The 19393-nt window shown below is 41.9% G+C and overlaps 1 protein-coding gene across 5 annotated transcripts; it reads right to left on the bottom strand.

The window, feature by feature from the left end:
* Positions 1–10088: 10088 nt before the first annotated feature.
* HMGN3 (high mobility group nucleosomal binding domain 3) lies at positions 10089–17891 on the bottom strand. 5 transcript variants are annotated; one of them, XM_083177160.1, is made up of 7 exons: positions 17459–17886; positions 14493–14543; positions 13062–13091; positions 12272–12322; positions 11101–11211; positions 10902–11001; positions 10089–10622 (listed from the first exon to the last, which is right to left on the bottom strand). In XM_083177160.1, exons 1-7 carry the CDS (start codon positions 17684–17686, stop codon positions 10609–10611), a joined length of 585 nt encoding a protein of 194 aa, XP_083033286.1. In that variant the 5' UTR covers positions 17687–17886; the 3' UTR covers positions 10089–10608. The 5 variants fall into 5 exon arrangements, with proteins under 5 accessions (XP_083033286.1, XP_083033285.1, XP_083033288.1 ...); XM_083177159.1 differs by having other exon boundaries at positions 11101–11214; positions 17459–17884; XM_083177162.1 differs by lacking the exon at positions 10902–11001 and having other exon boundaries at positions 17459–17858.
* Between the last annotated feature and the right edge of the window lie 1502 nt (positions 17892–19393).

Here is a 19393-nt window from a genome sequence, read left to right as displayed (position 1 = left end):
TCCATTTTGTCCAGTATTTCACTAAACCTGTTGATCCCCTTAGCAGTATCCTGCATCACCTGAATAAGAGCAGGATCTGCCTGGGTAAGAGGCAAGGAGCCAGAAGACTGCTGAGATGATGGCATAGGTCTCTGTGATTCTACCAACACATCACTCTGCCTGTCCAGAAGCTGCACCAAAGCGTTTACTGACCTGCCTAGGGCACTGGCCCACGCAGGTTCACTCTGCTCTGCCCTATGGGGTTCACTGCCCATGGGTCTCACATCAGCGCAAGTAATACATAAGCCCCCCTTGGCCATCTGCTCAGGGACAAATTTTTGTGTGCAAACATTGCACGCGCTCAGTGCACTAAGGGCTCCCTCCCCCAAAACCACAGCCTGATGCTCAGACATGATGCAAGTGAAATATATATATATCACTTCCGTTTCCGGCATGAGTGGATAAGCAGCATATCCAAACAGCTCCGCTACAGAGGGAACTAAACACCGCACGAAACTGCCGAAACCTACCAGAGACCGATCCCGCTCCCCCCGCAGGCAATCCCCCGACATGGACAGATTCCTGGGTCCGGCCGGGACAGCTAAACAACAGCCGCAAGTCCCGATGCAGCAGCGAAAGGACAAGCGCCGCGGAGAAAACATGGCGGCGGAGGAGAAAGACGCAGCACCTCTCCCAGCGTCTAAGAAGCCGATACCCGAGGACAGACTGAGCGCAGGTATTCCGGATAGCGCTAGCCTGGCTGCGCTACATTATAGAGATCTAATTGCCGCCATTCAGACAACTGTCTCTCCGTTGGTGAGTCAGGCGGTGTCCGATATTACCGCACAAATCTCTGGCTTAACAACCAGGCTCTCTGAGGCGGAGTCCTGCATCAGTAATAATACTTACGACATTCATGACTTGAAACGAACCGTTGCTCATATGTCTAAAGAAAATGTAAGGCTCACGGACTCGCTCCAAAATATTGAAAATAGATTGCGCCGCAATAATTTGCGCATAGCAGGGATTCCTGAGTCGGTTAAAGGCCCCGCATTGGAACGCCTGGTTAAACATACTCTGCCCAAGATCCTACATGTAGAGCAAGCCTGCACTGACCTTGTGATTGAAAGGATCCACAGGCTGGGCCCTTTGGTACCTCAGGAGAATGCCTCTTCGAGGCCTAGAGTGGTCATTTTTAAAGTGCTAAATTTTTTGCACAGACAGGTCATTTGGGCCGCCTCCCGTAAGATCCATCCCATCATGTGGGAACAACATCCTTTGAGAGTCTTCCAGGACTTTTCAAGTGAAATATCAAAAGCGCGGCGGGCTTTCAATCCTGTGTGCACTAAACTGGTGAATGACAACAGAAAATTTTATGTTCTATATCCTGCCACACTCAGAATTGTGACACCTACGGGCTTTAAAGATTTTAAGGATCCTAAACAAGCTGATCTTTTTCTCTCATCGGGGCCTGTCAGGGATTCCCAGGATGATATCACTGATGTGCCTCCTACCTGAAGGAAAACATATCTGCTTTTTCTATTTAAATGGTTCTTTTTGAGCCAACTTCCCTCCTCTTCCTCCAGTATGCCTTGGGAGAGTTGAGTAACAGTTTTTGTTGCGGTCGATTATAGGTTACGACCTGTTTTGGTTGGAATTACAATTCCCCTCTGTAGATGGAGTTTTGCTGCTCTGATATGGAAGCACCTCATGTCTTCAGTGTGGTGCTCGTTTATATGTTATTTCACTATACAATTAATCTCATATTGTTGATATGTTTTTATGATACTGTTTGTAACGGAAGTCAAAGTGCTGATGTTTTTGGTTTAAGCTGCCTTTTTGTTCTCTCTTTGTTTGTCCCTGTCCGTGTCTTCCCTTTTCCTAGTGTGTTTCCCTTGTATGGTCTTTATGCAAAGAAGGGGGGCGTTATGGTTTTGATAGACTCAGGATAAAATGGCTATCACCATTGCCTCTTTAAATGTACGTGGTATACATACGCCGGCCAAGCGCCGTAAAGTGTTGACTTATTTAACCAAACAAGGTGTAGATGTTGCCTGTTTGCAGGAGACACACCTGCTTCCGGAGGAGGTTAAAAAACTGAATATGCTTAATTGGAAGGTAGTGGGAGCTGCTTCTCACACATCCAAATCTTGTGGTGTGATTACCTTGGTACGTAAAACCTTGCAACTAACAACTGACACACTACGGGTCGACTCCGGGGGCAGGTATGTCATCTCCAGGCTCACGCTAGGTAATGTGGTTTTCATAGTGGCCAATGTCTATGCCCCTACTAAATATGATCGATCGTTTTTTACTAATTTAATCTCGATTTTGCTTAACTATGACCTGGAGAATCTGGTGGTATGTGGAGACCTCAACCTTGTTGCATCGTATGTCTTGGATAGGTACCCCATGCCGAAACGCTTTCCCTCTCTACCTAGGGTTGGGATACCGTTTATTTTAAAAGCTCTACACCTTATTGATACCTGGAGGACTTTAAATCCCACAGGCTCCGAATATTCATGTCAATCCCTTACACATCAGACCTGGTCCAGATTGGACTATATTCTTGTTGCGGAAAACTTAGTTACGAAAATAAAAAATCCAAAAATTCTCCCCCCATTATTGTCAGATCATGGACTAGTTTCGTTAACCCTTTCACTTGATTTATGTGCAAAGAAGCCCCCGTCGTGGAAATTTCCATCTCATCTAACAAAATCCCCGGCTTTTAAGGATAAACTGATATCTTTCTGGGAAAGATATGCCGAGGCTAATAAAGAATATGAAACCTCTAAACCAGATATTTATTGGATGACTGCTAAGTCTGTGATAAGGGGAGACCTGCTTGCATATTCCAGTAGACTAAAGAGAAAATACAAGGAAGACTATGTCTCTTTGCAACATAACCTCTCTTTAGCCTACCAGAATTTTAAACTCGATCCCTCACTTCCATATAGGAGTGCTCTGAAGAAGGCGCAATTTACTCTCCAAGAATATTTGAAATTACATGGGGACAAATATCAATTTAACGTAGATGCCAAGTTCTATGGTCACGGAAATAAGATAGGAAAGATGATGTCTAATCTTTTGAGAGGACCTAGACAGGCCAATACTATCCACCCGCTTCGACTAGATAATGGAGATATGGCTGAAGATGAAGTGCAAATTGCGGAGACTATGAGGGCTTTTTATGAAAAGCTCTATTCTACCCCACAAGCCCATGATAATATAGCTACTGACTCCTCTGGTCAAGCTTATTGGGATCTATTGCCTCTACCACAGATACCGGCTGAATTCTCGGAAAATCTGATATCTAATATTACTGTCGAGGAGGTCAGGTGGGCGATAGGACAATTAAAACCTGCCAAAGCCCCGGGCCCCGACGGTTACTCTACTGAATTCTTTAAGATCTTGTCAACATATATCTCCCAACCTCTAACCCAATTTTTTAATTTTTCTTTGGCTTCTGGCTCTCTCCCGCTATATTTCTCTGACGCGATTATTAAGGTTATTCCTAAACAGGGGAGAGATCTCGGCCTCCCTGGGTCATATAGGCCGATATCTCTCCTCAATATTGACTTTAAGATTCTCACGAAGATATTGTCGGAAAGATTGAAGCCTATCCTCCCATATTTAATACATAAGGACCAATCCGGTTTTGTAACGGGCAGACACGCCGTGACCAATGTTAGAAGAGTAGTGGCTGCAATTGCAAGCTCGGCTGCCTTCTCTGCGTCGGATGGCCTGCCTAATATGGTTTTGGCCCTCGACGCAGAGAAGGCATTTGATATGGTCCTCTGGCCTCACCTCTATAGAACTTTGAGGGGTTTTGGTTTTCCGGATCAATTTGTTGCAATTATCCAGATGTTATATGATAACCCCAGATCGTCGGTAAATTGTAATGGCCTATGCTCTGCTTATTTTACCCTAAAAAGAGGCACTAGGCAAGGCTGCCCCTTATCCCCCATTCTCTTCGATTTAGCCATAGAGCCTCTGGCGGTGGCAATCCGCACTTCGCCTTTGATACAAGGAATCTCTGTTAAGCAGCAGGAAATTAGGATAGCACTTTTCGCTGATGATGCTCTTATTTTTATTTCTAAGCCTGCCCAGACCATCCCAGCCATTTTAAATTTACTAAAGTCCTTTGGAATTAGATCCGGTTATCAGGTCAATTGGGCAAAATCGGAATTAGTCCCGCTTGGCGCATATGACCTAAAGACCCTTGAATCCATTCAGGCACCCTTTACGATAAATAAAACGCATTTTAAATATTTGGGTATTAAGATCCCGGTCGATCTAGCACAGATGTATAATCTTAATTTTCCCTCAGCAATCTCGGAAATTAAACTTAAACTTCAGTCATGGTCATCTCTCCCCTTGTCGCTTCTTGGCAGAGCTTCCATTATTAAGTCCATCGCTTTCCCCAAAATTTTATACTTCATGCAAATGTTGCCTCGGGCCCTGAAAAACTCTGATATTAAAAGTCTGGAACAGATTTTTTCCAGTTTTATTTGGAGAGGGAGGCGTCCTAGAATTGCAAAAACAAGGTTGAGGTCTTCCAGAATAAATGGAGGTCTGGGGATCCCAGATTTGTTATCTTATTCGCTTGCCATATTCTTTAGATATTCCAGCGATTGGTTACTTAATAAATCAGTGTATACAGATTTAGAGATTGAATCTGCTTTGTTTTCCCCATACGCTCCCGCAGCTCTCCTACAGGCCCCTAGATCAAAAATTCCTGTGGACATTCTCTCGCATATCTTATTTACGGACACTTACAATGCATGGTGGAGGTTGAATAAACAGATGTCCAGGAACCCTCTCAGCTCACACTTTATCCCACTGTGGGGAAATCCTAATTTTGCTCCATCCTTGGAAAACGTTTGGTTCTACCGGTGGAAGGCTGTAGGTCTCGATATTTCATCGAAGATGTTTGATCCAGGAGGCGGTTTCATTCCATTTGAAGTTCTTTCTAATAGGTTCAATTTACCAGAGAAACATAGATATATGTACCTGCAGACCTGCCATTTCCTTACACCCCTTAAGGTCATTAATAAACCCCTTGGAAAAGCCAAATCTATATCACAGGTAGTGGACATTGACTCATTACTAGATTACTTGCAATTTCGATCTTACAAGTTGAAATTCTTATATAAGCTCATTGTGGATCCAGAACCTTTAAATAATGTTCAGTTTAACAACCTGCTAGTCAAATGGCAACAAGACATTCCTTCGTTAGTATCGACGGAGGATATTACTGCTCTCCTCCCCCTGACGCAAAAAGCTCTTGTAGCGTCTTATTACCAGGAGGTTAGCTTCCTTACATTCCACAAGGCCTATATATCTCCTTATAGAAGACGACATATGATATCCTCTGAAACGGGTGTATGCCCTAAATGTTCGATAACGAAAGCAGACTTTCAACATTGTATGTGGGGATGTTATAAAGTAAAGAAATTTTGGTATAAAGTGTTGGCCTATCTGGCAGACATCTTTCATGTATCTTTTGGGTTCGAGCCGGCAGCCATGATGGGCCTAACTTTTTCGAAGTGGCCTGTTGACAGAATAGACACTAATTCTCTCCCGCTTATTGTGATTATTGTTACAATAGCCAAGAAAGCTATTTTAAAATACTGGACCGTGTCTGGTGCCCCACGCCTTGAAATGGTTAAAAATATGTTGCTACAAGCAGCTCTTTTTGAACAGAAACTTTCCTGTGCAGACCCATTACATGGCCCTCAAAAATTTTCCCGACATTGGTATCCTTTTATCGAGGCCCTGGATGATACCCAAAAACTACTTTTCAAATGAGATAAACTCTGCTTGGGCTGACGTCTGGCTTCCGGCTCGAATGATGCGGGACCTAGGTGGGATACGAACTGTTATCTTGGATATACGGTATACATGACTTCTGTTAGATGATATCACCGCTCCTGTCAATTTTGTATATATACTGTTTAAAAATGCTTATACGACTTCGCACCTTTCTTTGCTTCTTTCCGATACCCCCCTTTCCCTACCCAATCTGTCTTTTGTCTTGTCTTGTCTGTCTTTATGTGTTGGTTCATTTGATTAGTGCCCTAGAAAATTTCCAGGTTTACGAGAGTACTATGGATATTTTACACATTAAGGAGGTGTATACGCATGCCGAATAATCCCCTTTGTAATGGAGTTCTTAATATTTGTGTTATTTGATTTTTGCTATTGTACGGTGATGTGTACTACAGATTTATATTTAAGTTTTTTCTCCTTGTATTCTTTTGTAATGCCTATATCATATGGATTACTTACCTGGCAATAAAAATTTACTTTAAAAAAAAAAAAAAAGAAATATATATATATCAATATACACAGTGCAAACAATGTACAAGCGTTTATACAGAGTCAATGCACCCAATCACTTAGCTGTCTGTTGGTTTCAACTGCGGGGAAACGATGCCCAGGAAATCCAAGTCACTCTGCCAGAATCAGTAAGCCAGCTCAGCTCCGCTGCAAGCGTTCTGAAAGGCGCCAAAGTCAGAGTGAAGAGACCAAAAGTCCCTGCTGCTGCGGGGTCCGTGACTTTTGGCGCCAACCACCCCCAGTCAGCCGCTCCTTAGGTAGGATTTCCTAGTTCCAGTGTCTCCCCCTCGACTGGGGACCACTTGGAACATGCCTGTCACAACGCTGCTGTCCTCTCATATAGGAGCTCAGCGTGTAAGCTCCGCATAAAATGGCCGCCGCCATCACGGAGCGCCTGTCCCCCATGATCCCCACCTAAACGTGGAGCCGGTTTCAGGATACTCCGGAGCCCAGGCAGCCTCTTAGCAGAGGCTGAAAGCGCTGCACAGGGAGGCCAGACAGCGTCTCCCCTGTGCACAGTGAGCTGACAGGACGCGATTCTGTCAGCTCCTGCTGCGCTAGCAGTGTGAGGATTCACTATGAGAATCCTCACACTGTGCCTACCTAGCTAGGGTGAAAATTAATAAAACAATAAAAAATTCCCTAACTAATCTATTTCTTCGGCTGCTCCCGCAGCCCTTTAGAATAGCACCCACTCCAGTGGGCACCTAACACGAACTGAAGAGTCCAGGGATGCAGTAGGGGAGGAGCCTACCCTCTAAAGCTTTAGGATAGGTGCCTGGCTCCTTCGGACCCTCCTACATCCCAGTGTTGAGCTGTGTCACCAGGACCATTGAAAGAGAAAAATAGAATTTAGATGGGCCAAGTGGTTCTTATCTGCCGTCAGTCTGCCCGGTTATTAAACATGTTACCTCAAACCATAATTGATGCTTATTTTTTTTTTGTAAGGATATCAATATGCCTATCCCAAACATGTTTAAATTGTACTACTGTATTTGCCTCTACCACCTCTGATGGGAGGCTATTCCACTTATCTACTACTCTTTCTGTAAGTAATTCTTCCTCAAATGTCCCCTGAATCTTCCTCCCGCCCTCTAATTTCAGTGCATGTAATCTTGTTCTGCTGCTCCTCTTCCGGTGAAGAATGTATCCCACCTGCACCTTGTTAAAGCCCTTGATATATTTGAAAGTTTCTATCATGTCCCCCCTTTCCCTTCTCCAAAGTATACATATATTAAGATTTCCTGGTATGTTTTGTGATGTAGGCCATGCACCATTTTAGTTGCCCTTCTTTGTACTGTCTCTAATGTATTTATATCCTTCTGGAGATTTGGCCTCCAGAACTGAACACAGTACTCTAGATGAGGTTGTACCAATGACCTATACAGTGGTATTATTACTTCTTTCTTTCTACTGCTGATACCTCTCCCTATGCAACCAAGCATCTAACATGCCTTCTTCATTGCTTTCTTACATTGACTACTTGCCTTTAAGTCCCCTGAAATAGTGACACCTAGATCCCTCTCTTGCTCAGTAGTTTCCATTATAGTGCCATTTATACTATATTTAGTCTTTGGATTTTTGAGACCCAAGTGCATGATTTTGCATTTTTTGGCATTAAACTGTAGTTGCCATGCTCCGGACCATTCCTCTAAGCTACACTGTTGCATACCTTTGTGTCATCTGCAAAAAGGCACATTTTACCCTCAATTCAAATTGCAATATCACCAATAAAGATATTAAAAAGCACCGGTCCAAGTACAGATCCCTGGGGTACCGCACTTGTAACCTTTCCCTCCTTTGACTGTACTCCATTTACTACAAATCTGTTTTCTGTCCTGCAACCATGCTCTTATCCATTCAACTATATTAGAATCCAATCCCAAGCTTTCAAGTTTATTTAACAGTCTGCGATCTGGGACAGTGTCAAAAGCCTTACTAAAGTCTAGATAAGCTACATCTACAGCCCCACCTTGATCTATTACTTTAGTCACCCAGTCAAAAAGTCAATAAGATTTGTTTGACATGATCTTTCCCCAGTAAACCCATGCCGTTTCAGATCCTTTAAATTGCTGGTTTTGATTACTCCAGTAGCTAGTGACTGGTTGAATAATTCTGTTATTGGTTTTACCCGCTCCCCATTAAGCTTTTTTTAGTATCCCATCTGGCCCCATTGATTTATCCACTTTCAGTTTTGAGAGTTATTCCACGCATATCTCCTCTGTAAATCTACTTGTTTCTTGCTCAGTTTTCTGACTATACCTGCAACTTAACTGTTGTCCCTTACCCTCTTTCAGTTGTGAATACTGAGCAGAAATTATTAATATGATCTGCTATCACACTATCCCCCTCAAGAAGACTTCCACTCTCGGTCTTTAGTCTTATTCCACTTTTTGATTTTCTCCTTTCACTTCTATACCTAAAACAAGTCCCCCCCCCCCCTTTACCCACTGACTGAGCCTTTTTCTCTTCAGCCTGTAATTTTGCGCATCTGATTACCTTTAGGCGCGTACACACAGGGGCAATTATTGCAAATATCGCTGAGCGACAATATTGCCAGCAATGGGAGTGTGCACCAAATATCGCTGAGCGACAATATTGCCAGCGATGGGAGTGTGCACCGGCGATAATTTGCCGAGTGTGCGCTCCCGGTTTCAGCCCCTGAATGGTCGCTGGTCGGAGGAGCATGCTCCTCCGACTAGCGACTTCCACTTCTCCCAGCAGTGTGACATTTTCATCTGCGACCATCTCTGGTCGCAGATGAAAAAGAGTCACCGAGCAATATATTGCCAGCGATCTCATTGCCCCGTATGCAAGCACCTTTAGCCTCCTTTTGTCTAACAAGATACACCTCTTTGTTCTCATTATTCTGCGTCTGCTTAAATTTCTTAAAAGGCCAACTTTTTTGCTTTCACAATACTTGCTACATCTTTCGCAAACCACAATGGCTTCCTTTTCCTTGTTTTTCCTAACTCTTTTGACAAAAAAGTCCTGGTGCTTTCAGTATTGCACTTTTTAATTTTTCCGCACTCCTTCCAAGTTCCTCCACTCTGCCAAAGAATCCCTTACAGAGTTTCCCCATCTCTACAAAATCAGTCTTCCTAAAAATTGAACACCTTTGTTTTTGTGTGCGATGAGTCAGTCTCTGTCTTTATTTTGAACCATACTGCTTGATGGTCACTGGATCCCATGTTTTCACCCACATTTACATCAGATATTCTGTCACCATTTGTAAGTATTAAGTCTAATATTGCTTCCATACGAGTGGGCTCCCTCACCAATTGCTTGAGGGATGCTCCTTGCAAGGAATTCAGCATGTCCCTACTTCTGGTGGAACTTGCGACAGGCAGCTCCCAGTTTACATCAGGTAGATTAAAGTCTCCCATGATTATCACCTCTCCTTTTAATGCCATTTTAAGGATCTTGAACTGGGTACACACTTTGTGATATATGTTTAACGACATGGACGATGTCATTAATATCCCGACAAATGGCCAGCCTTACAAATGAAAGTTACTTTGTGAATAAACACATACAGCATCTTTTCTGTGATGCAAAATTGGGCATAGACAAATCTGGATGTGTGTGTGTGTGTAAAAGCAGCTATGAGACTGCAGCACTTTTAGTATACCATTTTAAACCAAACTGGGAAAACAAAGACTGCATTAATAGAACATAAAAGTTGTCCCAGTAGTATTTCCTAAGAATAGCTGTATATTTTATAGCAAATGTAGCAGCTAAATACAGAACAAAGTAGATTAAAACAATTAAAAGGAACACCATTTATTTTTCAAACTTTAAAACAATAAAATAAAAACAAAAAATGAACAAAAATGAAAAAACAAAAACAGCAGATGGTCACAACAATTTAGTCATTTTCAAAACACAAACTTTAAGTACAAAAGCACCACTAATTATTGCTGTAGAAAAATGGCATGGAAAGATTCATAGATGCAAAAACATTGCTGTATGCACAAGACTTAAAAGCAATAAAAGATATGTAAAAAATAGCCTCAAGCACACCACTATCACTAATTTTTTTTTATATATTTTTTTTTTTTTAAACTTGCAGACAATGAGAAAAATCAAATCAGCAAAGCATGAATATGAACAAGAAAATGTTCATGTACATTATATATATGTAAAAGTTAAACTACCGTAGTCTTAAAAAAATTAGCCTTTACAAAATACTTGAGAAAAATATTTTTTTTTCTTAAAGTTCTTCAAGGAGGTACATAAAATCAACGAAAGTTTCCATGACCAGTTTATTCTTTGTCACCCACTGCTTCAATTTTCTGTTCCTGCACAATAAGAGAGAGAATCATGGTTATTTCCAAAGTGTTGCTAGACCTCACACCCTAGCACCTACTCAAGTGTTTCTACTGTAAAAATAAATGCTTCTGTAGAACATTTATATAAAAAAGCCCATTTTAAAAAGACAAATTTTATTTATTTAAAACTCGCTATGGTTTAATTTTACAAACTCAAGAAACCTTACCTGGAATCTTAGTTTCCACACAGAAATAGCACCACACTACTAGCTTTCTATGCACTGCACACAAAAACATGATCTACCATACCCTTAACTTTCACTGTTTCAATCTGCCCTTTTATTGACAGTGTGCTGGGCAGGGCACCTCTGGATGTGGAAACATTAACAGTGGAGCGAGAGATGCGAATCTGTAATATCATGGGCAATAAAAAGAAGCATTATGAACATGCAATCAATGGCTGTATGACTGTAAAACACACCACCACTGACTCATCTTTGAAATGTACCTCATCAATTCTATTTTCACCATTTTCAGATGGAGCAGTACCTTCCTTTCCAGCTTCTTGTTTTTCTTCCTTCTTCCCTTTAGCACCTTTGTTTGCCTTTGTTCCTGGCTCCTTCTTAAAGAAAAAAACCCCCCACACGATTTAATTAATACTATTCAAGATATTTTCTTGATCACTCTAAAATGTTAAATTATATATACAATTTTTGTACAGTTTATACTACTCATTAAATAAAATAGGGTGATTATATAGGACAGAAATTTATAGAGTCTAGAACAGTGAATACTCTGAAATCGCTTGTTGCATATCACAGCCCCAATTAAATAAAGCCATACAAAGATATGGGGCTGCATTTACACGTGTGCGGCAGATGGGGAGGAAAGCAGCCCTGTGACGGTCAGTGGCTAGAACCACCACGCCCCCCCCCCCCCCCCCCTATTCATTGCCACACGCTGCGGTCCCATCTCCTTCCTCTACCCCGGGCTTTGAGCATGCACTGCAGCAGGCTGCTGGGGAAGCTGATGGCTGTGATTTGTCTGATATTGTAAGTGGCCGGGCTCCTGTGGAGAAGCAGCTGGAGATTCAATTAATGAAGTACCCAGCCCTGCAGTCCCATTTCCTTCCTCACCTCTCCCTCAGTGCACTGCAGCAGGCAGCCAGGGAAGCTGCCGACTGCTAGTGTGAGTGTGCAGTGAGTGACTGGCCTGCTTCTTTGAACACTCCAACCACCTGTCGCTTTTTTTTTTATTATTAGATTTAAATACCTACCTGACCTGCCAACCGTTTTGCCAGCCCTCTAAGTGCCAGTGTTTTATCGCTCTCATGTATAAGCAACAGTACTGGGGCATTATGGTGTGCGTAATCCTGGCACAGTAGGTCAAAGTGCCTCTAGCTGGTGCAGTGTGCACAAGTGGCACTCATGTGGTGTAACGAGAATTGGTACCATTATGTACAAGAGAGTTGAGAATAGGCTTTATTTCATTTGGACCCAGAAAAGGACAGTTAGGACCCTGTTTTTTGTACATGAGGGGCCCCGGGGAACCACTATTTTGGGGGGTTTTCGCGATAACTGCAACATGTGAAGAATCACAGCTAAAATCTAATCAGGTGACTCAGCTTTCAGCATTTGTCTGTATATATAAAATTTGAGAGAGAATAGAAAGGAAAGTACCTTGGCTGCTGCTTTTTTTGGTTTTGCTTCAGGTTTAGAAGGGGCAGGTTTCTAGAAATAAGTAGAACTAAATATTAGTAAAACATACAACAAGTGAAGTTAGAAAAGAAACACAGTAATGGAGTGCTATAACATGTTATCTTACATAATACAGTATGTTTACATTTGTACAATAACCACTATTATAGTTTTACAATGCTAGTGCCTGGATTGCTCTCTCCTGTCCAAAGATACCAAATCAGGAATGTAGAACCTTCGGCCCGCCAGCTGTTGTTGAACTACACATCCCAGTATGCCCTGCAACAGTTTTAGCATGGCCAACTAGTAAGACTGTAGCAAGGCATGCTGGGATGTGTAGTTCAACAGCTGGAGGGCCAAAGGTTCCTCATTCCTGTACTAAATTATATATACATTCCACAAATAGTGTTATCTCAAAAAAGTAACTGACACTACATAAAGTGAATTGTATAACTTGGTAAATAAGTAATACATGCTTACAGCCTGAGACATTAATGGCTTTAGGAGAATGTACACAGTATTGCCATCAGGGCTTGCTCTTACACATGTACTAAGAAAACAGGTAGGATGTTCCATGTGCATACAGCAAGAACACCATCTCCTGAATACACCTTCTATTATGTTCAGTTACAAAATCAGGGTTATGGATAGAAGAATATATATATATATATATATATATATATACACACACACACACACACACACACACACACAGCACCTCTTTTGCTTTCAAATGTAATGAGTGCAAAACAGATTTCAGATAAATACTTACTGTTGACAATCTTGCCGATCTTCTGGTTGGCTAAAAAAATTAAAGGGAGATGAAAAAGAGTTTCCTGAAACTTTATGATATGCAATATGGATAAAAACTATTGCTAAAACAATTAGACTAATTGGATGGATAAGGAGCAACGCAGCATTGCAAATTCTTCTTCCTACTCACCAGAGGTGCAAAACCTGCAGTGCCAGCCAGAATGTATATGGCTAGTACATGTGCGCCCGCATTACATAGTGTTCACTTGAATTCCCCCATAGTAGGGTTGGGAAGATTCCATTAAAAGTACAGCGCCCGCATTCCTCCATTCCAACACTACTGCCGCTAACTTTGCTTAACTGGGGAGTCATTTCTTATTAGGTCAATAAATGAATGTTCTTTCTAAATGCAAATTTGTTACTTTCAAAGTGTATACTTTCTTTTATATATTTCAAATGTTAAACATTCTTAACTCCTATGAAGGCAGGCCACCAACTCCGCAATGAATTGAAAATATTACACAACAATCTAAAAAATGCCAAAATATTTGGGACTAGCAAATGCCAAACCACTTTCCCTATCAAAGTAATTTCTACCGACAGCAATATTCTTTAAATTGCCCATGAAGCACAATTTATTAATTGTTTTATCTATGATTGGGGGTGCGGTATCATTCAGTTGACGCAATGTGCCACAAACGGCACTGATCAGATGGGCAAGGTTTTCCCTTGCAATGTTAGCCCTACCATATATTACATATTCCTGAACAGGACTATTTTAGATCTGAAAAATAGGGCAGATGTCAAAGGAGCTATTACAGTTCTTTTTCGTTTAGTTCAAAATATTATTTTGCTATAGCATGTAATTGCCAAACATGGCTTCAATGCACATAACCACCTCCTCTAAACATATACTGCTGCAGTTCAGGTTTTTATATTCCCTTTACTTCCTAACACATTTGACAATTATATATTGTGATGTGTACAGGCGGTTTTAAGCACACAGGCAGGATGTAATAGCGCCCAAGGCAGTGGCTGTGCAGAATGCCAGTTGAATTGGAGGGTTTCTTTAAAAGGGGCAAATTGCTTTCAAGGCAAATCTGTGCCTTGTAAACTACTGCACTTTTATTTTTTTAGATGTCCGCCCATGCTGGTATATGTATATTGTGAGGTGGTACAGGCTTACATAATTTGGGGGAAAGTCACGTGGGAAGAGGTATGAACAGTACATGGGGCACAAGAGATATGGATACAAGAACCATTTAAGCATAAAAGGCATAGGGAAAATTGTAAAGGAGACAGAAGAAGCACAGGATTGCATTGTGGATACCAACCCTCCCCACAGGCAAGAGTCTAGCCTGGGGTATATTAAGCCATACCACTGGTAGAGATTAAAGTCAGCCCTGGTCTAGTAATATAGAAGCAGGCAGGGTACTGACATTACACTTACCTCCTGTTTAGTTACTTTGCCAGCATCCTTGGCTTCAGCACCCTCTGGAGACTGCATTAGAAGATACACAAAATAATTAGTAACTTATAAAGTCAAACTAGAGAGGTGATGGGGTAAAGAATGGAAAGCATTCTTCACCCCATTTTATTGACATAAAACATTGAGGGGGAAAAAGTTTTGTTGCACTCTAACAGCATTGCATGCCTTCCATAGTGGCACAAATAACTAGAATGATAAAAGTACATTCATCCATACTACAGTACTAACACAGATTACTATGATAACCGAGTGATTATATGGTATAACCCTGCATCATGACAAGTGAAAAATAAACAAAAACATAAAGAAATGTATCAAATTTGGATAAGTAAAGGATATGCTCAGAGCAACCATGAGCGATCATTTTTCAAGCACAGCCTGTAAAATGAGTCGCTGATTGGCGTCCATGGCCAACGTCTTCTCTACACAGTATCTCACTCCAAGTTTCGACAATTTTCTGCCACAAATTAACTCTGGCAACAGCATGCTTGGCTGTTGACTAGTTATCGAAATGCTCTATGACCAAAGCTTTTAAATATATATTTAATTCTGCAGACTTAATTTACAACAATAAGTCTATATACATAAAAGTCAACTAGTTAACAATTCCACTGTTGCTACCAGGTTTCCAACAACCCTCACACAAATAGCAACATCTGTAATAATAAAATCAAACTGAATTTCAGTTATTAAAACAGAATCCTTGGCAACCAGTCAGCTAGCAGCAGCAACAGTGTGCTTTTTACATTATAAGTAGGCCATTTCAAAACTTTCATCCTATTGTAAGTATCCTCTTATTTCAGAAAGACATTAAAGCAACTGTTATTTAAGCAATTAAGGTTTTGTGGGGCAAAGAGAATAGTTTACACTGCAAACAATATAATGAATACCAATACATTGATAAAAGTATTCAATTTAAAGAAGGATATATATAGATATATATATATATAAAAAAAGTTTACATTATTTATACCATTGCTACTCTGTTAGTCATGCACCGTCCTTATACAAAGAACGAACAGATCACACATGGTCTCAAAGCATTGTTTAGGTATAGAATTTTACTCAGACGGCAAAAATAATTGACTGAAGAATCCCATGCCCCAGCAGCTGGTTGGTTTTTTTTGTTTTTGCTGAAATGTTGCAGTCCTATAAACAATGAAAAGAATATGGTACAACTAACAATAACACACAGATAGAAAAGTCTAGAGCTCAGTCTCCATTGTTTAAAGAGGAATAAAAGAACATACCTGAACTACTTTAAATTTTCTACTGAATGACACTTTAGATTGTTTCACTTTGGGTTTAAAAATGTGATGAGTTTAAACAAAGTTCATGTGGCCGAAACCAACATAATGTACCAAAGCTTTGAGAGGGAAAAAAGTAACAATCAGCACCTGTCATTTTTCAAATACCGCCTGTAAAGTGTCAGTAAGAAGCTGATTGGCTGGGACTAGATCTCTCACAAATATACTCTAAACTTTGCTATATCACCACCAAGAGCTATATTTACAAATAAAAACCACAATTTCTCATGCAATAGTAAAAGGAAGAACAAAAGCCAGGCTTTACATTTAATATTGATATTTTAGATCTGGCCTCAAAATCTGCAAAAATTGAAGGTTATGAAAATCCAATGCTTAGTTATAAATATATAGTGACAATAACAGAAAACTACAATATTGCAAAAAGTATACAATATCTGCTCAACAATGTGATCAAACCCCCCTCCATCTATTTAGACGTCATTGCAGTCAGCCACAGATTTCATACCAGAAGGCTTTCATTAGTCCATATTTGTATACAGTATAAGTATAATAGGATTAAGAAAATATGCTAAATGCTCAAATTTGGAACAGGGGGGGGGGGGGGATGAAAATACATAGTTAATAAAAAGGAATAAGACTAAAGGATTGCAGCAATTCTCATTAGGGGATTTCAGGGCTCAAACCTAAAAAGGATGACAGATGTTCATGCTGGAGGTTCAAAGAGGCTGGTTAACAAAAGAGTGAGTCTCATCCCTTCTCAAGCACATGTGCCAGCAGTTTGCGCCAAATGTTTGTTTTCAAGACAGAAATACATAGCTTAAAAAAGAACACACACCAACAGATCAGATATGCATATACCTAACTTTTTTTTTCCAGTTTTATAATAGACAACAATCAAGCACATTAAGATTTGTTTTTAAAGGTTTCTTTAACTTTAAAATGAGCATTTTAATTGCAATACATGGCACCTAACACATTGCCAAATACTAGATCTAACGTTTTCTGTTGCTGGCAAGCCTTTGTTTTTAAACAATCTCACAAAGTCTTCTAATATAGTATTAGTATGAGGCAGTGTGGCGATGTTACATATGGAGAGGACTTGCCCAAGATGGTGTAACTGACACACAAATGGTGACGCTGGGCTCAGCACATAAAATAGATGTCACAAGTTGGTCACACTATGCAGATTATTCCACACAAACTTTCCTGGATTGTGGGGTGAACAGAGAAGCCATGGAATATGCATCGCCCAGCCATCGATGTGGAGGCGCATGGTAGTGTAGCCCACCTGTACCCGAATTGCTAGTGTGACACGAGTCATGCGGGCTCCAGAAACATGGACGTCACAGTTCTCCCCGCTTTCCAGGAGCCGTCATTGAGTATGGCCAATAATAGATAAAAAAAAAAAAAATGGTTGGAGGACCCCACCCCCTGCATACACGACACGTATAAACAGCGGCTTCACATGGATTTAAGGGGTAAATTAAGACAATATGGAGAAGGGTGGGAGAAAAAGAACGGAGTAGGGACAAAAACCGCGCGGTAGCCGGGGGCCCCCTGCACGCAAACAAAGCGGGGAGAGGACATCGTCATGGGGCCACCAGTAAGGGAGTGCGGGCATAAGCGTGCGTTTTATGTGACCGGGAAAAACAATCTCACCTTTCTTTTAGGCATTGTGGTTCGTGGATAAACGCTCGGCCTGGCAGCTGGATGGAGAGGCTGATGACTATCGTGCTGCTGTAGAGGAAGCGCAGTAACTGAAGCCTCACTGCCGCTTTCCGCACAACTACAGCGTCTCCCCCACTCCACCTCCAATCCTGGCTCGGTCAGCGACGCGCTGCTCTGATTGGACGAATCTAGTTTACAAATGTTATGGGCCAGGCCCATTCACTGTGTAAACCGCCCAAAGCCATGTCGTAATTGGGCGTGGCTTACGCAACCATGGCAGCGGTGATTTACTACAGCCACACCTCTCGCAGGTCTCCCGCCTGCCTCTAACAACCGACCAATAGGGTGCTGTGATTAGGCGAGGCTTCGATAGTTCAAATGTGACGAAGTGGGCGTCATCCGCATGACGTCCTGGTCTTGCCGTGGCGGTTGAGATTCTCTAAGCCGTTAAAGCGTGGCGCTAGCTCCGCCCCTCGGCGCGGTTGGCTGTTTATATTTGAATTGTGTAGTGAGCGCGTTCTATGTCTATGTTAGTGACTCGGCCGCCATTTTGCAGCTGAATCGGAAGCGAGGAGAGCTCTTTTTTGTGCATAATGATCGTTCAAAATGACGGGGAGTGATGGTCAGCACACAAGCTCGAGTCGACGCGACTGCTATTTTTGTATATGTAGTTGGGGGGGGATGTGCAATGTGTGGTTCAGCTCTGAATACAATTCCAAACTTTATCTATGATGTTGGTAATCTACGAAGCAGTATATTTTTACCGTGTTAGCTATCAATGAGTTGGAGTGATATACGTGTGTGTGTCAAATATATACAGAAAAGGCAAATCCTTTTTCAGTGTTCTTTACACGTGTCAGGTGTGCAATCCGTTATAAATAAATGCACGTTTTGTGGGGGAGGGGGTGTTAGGCTGAAGATGGTGGAAGTATAAGTAAACAACTCTGAGGAAACTTGTTGCTTAATAAATATGGGACTGAGCAGGCTAAGCAAGAAATATGCATAAGGTTTGAATGACTTTACCGGTCATGGGCCAGATGCACTAAGTTTCGAAAGTGATAAAATGCCTGACCATTTTGAAAACACAGTCTGTGACTGTGGGGCAGATTTATGAACCAGCGTTTAGTGCTGAAATGCACTTAACCAGGGTTGCCGACCCTCCCGGAATTTCCGGGAGTCTCCCGAAAATCGGGTCCACCCTCCCGGCCCCCGGAAGGGTGGGCAACCCTCCCGGATTCAGGGGGCACCCCTGCTGTCCCCCGGATCGCGGCATTAAAATGCCGCAATCCTCGGGTCTCAGAGGAGGGGGCGGAGCTAAAATGACACACTTGTGTCATTTTAGCCCCGCCCCCCTCCACGGAGATCCGTAAATGTACTGGTTTAGGGTACTTATGTATTATCTGGGCTCCCATGTTAAATGCACCCCATTTTTTCATACCCCTACTATCCAACTACGCATGGAGTTGATTTTATATAGTGTGGCGAGCGCAGCGAGCCACCGTGCCCGAAGCGTGGTTAGGGGACGCGGTCTCATAAGAAAAACGGGAGCCCAGATATTACATAAGTACCCGGTTTAGCATCATGGGGGTGGGGCTTAGTGATGTCTGTGGGGACAGCGCTGGCCGGGGCTGCGCTGGAGATCTCGTGCATGCCCATTAGAGCCGGCTGGGGAGAGCGGGAGCATGCCAGGAGAGCCGTAAATGCTGAACATAACGGCTTTCCTTATCGGCTTGGGGGGGGGGGATCATGCATCTGCCCATAACGCGTGCCCGCTTTTCCATTTTATGCTGGAGAAGCGGGACCCGTTATTTAATAAACGTTATGGGCAGATTCATACATCTGCCCCATTATTATTATTGTTTAATTATATAGCACCTCAAGGGTTCCACAGTGCCTGACAATACATAGATGAGCAAAAGAACAAAA

The sequence above is a fragment of the Crinia signifera genome, chromosome 3 (genome assembly GCF_055691185.1).
Source record: "Crinia signifera chromosome 3, ASM5569118v1, whole genome shotgun sequence".
NCBI classification, from domain to species: Eukaryota; Metazoa; Chordata; class Amphibia; order Anura; family Myobatrachidae; genus Crinia; species Crinia signifera.
This window is presented reverse-complemented; position numbering and strand designations above follow the sequence as displayed.

Bases quoted from the DNA above. Each gene is read 5' to 3' on its own strand.
- HMGN3 (XM_083177158.1), bottom strand. From the start codon at position 17,686: ATGGGCCTGGCCCATAACATTTGTAAACTAGATTCGTCCAATCAGAGC. The intron at 14,544-17,458 runs GTGAGATTGTTT...CTTCTAATGCAG, and splicing joins CCACAATGCCTAAAAGAAAG to TCTCCAGAGGGTGCTGAAGC. The intron at 11,215-12,271 runs GTACTTTCCTTT...TTTTTCTTTAAG, and splicing joins CAAAAAAAGCAGCAGCCAAG to AAGGAGCCAGGAACAAAGGC.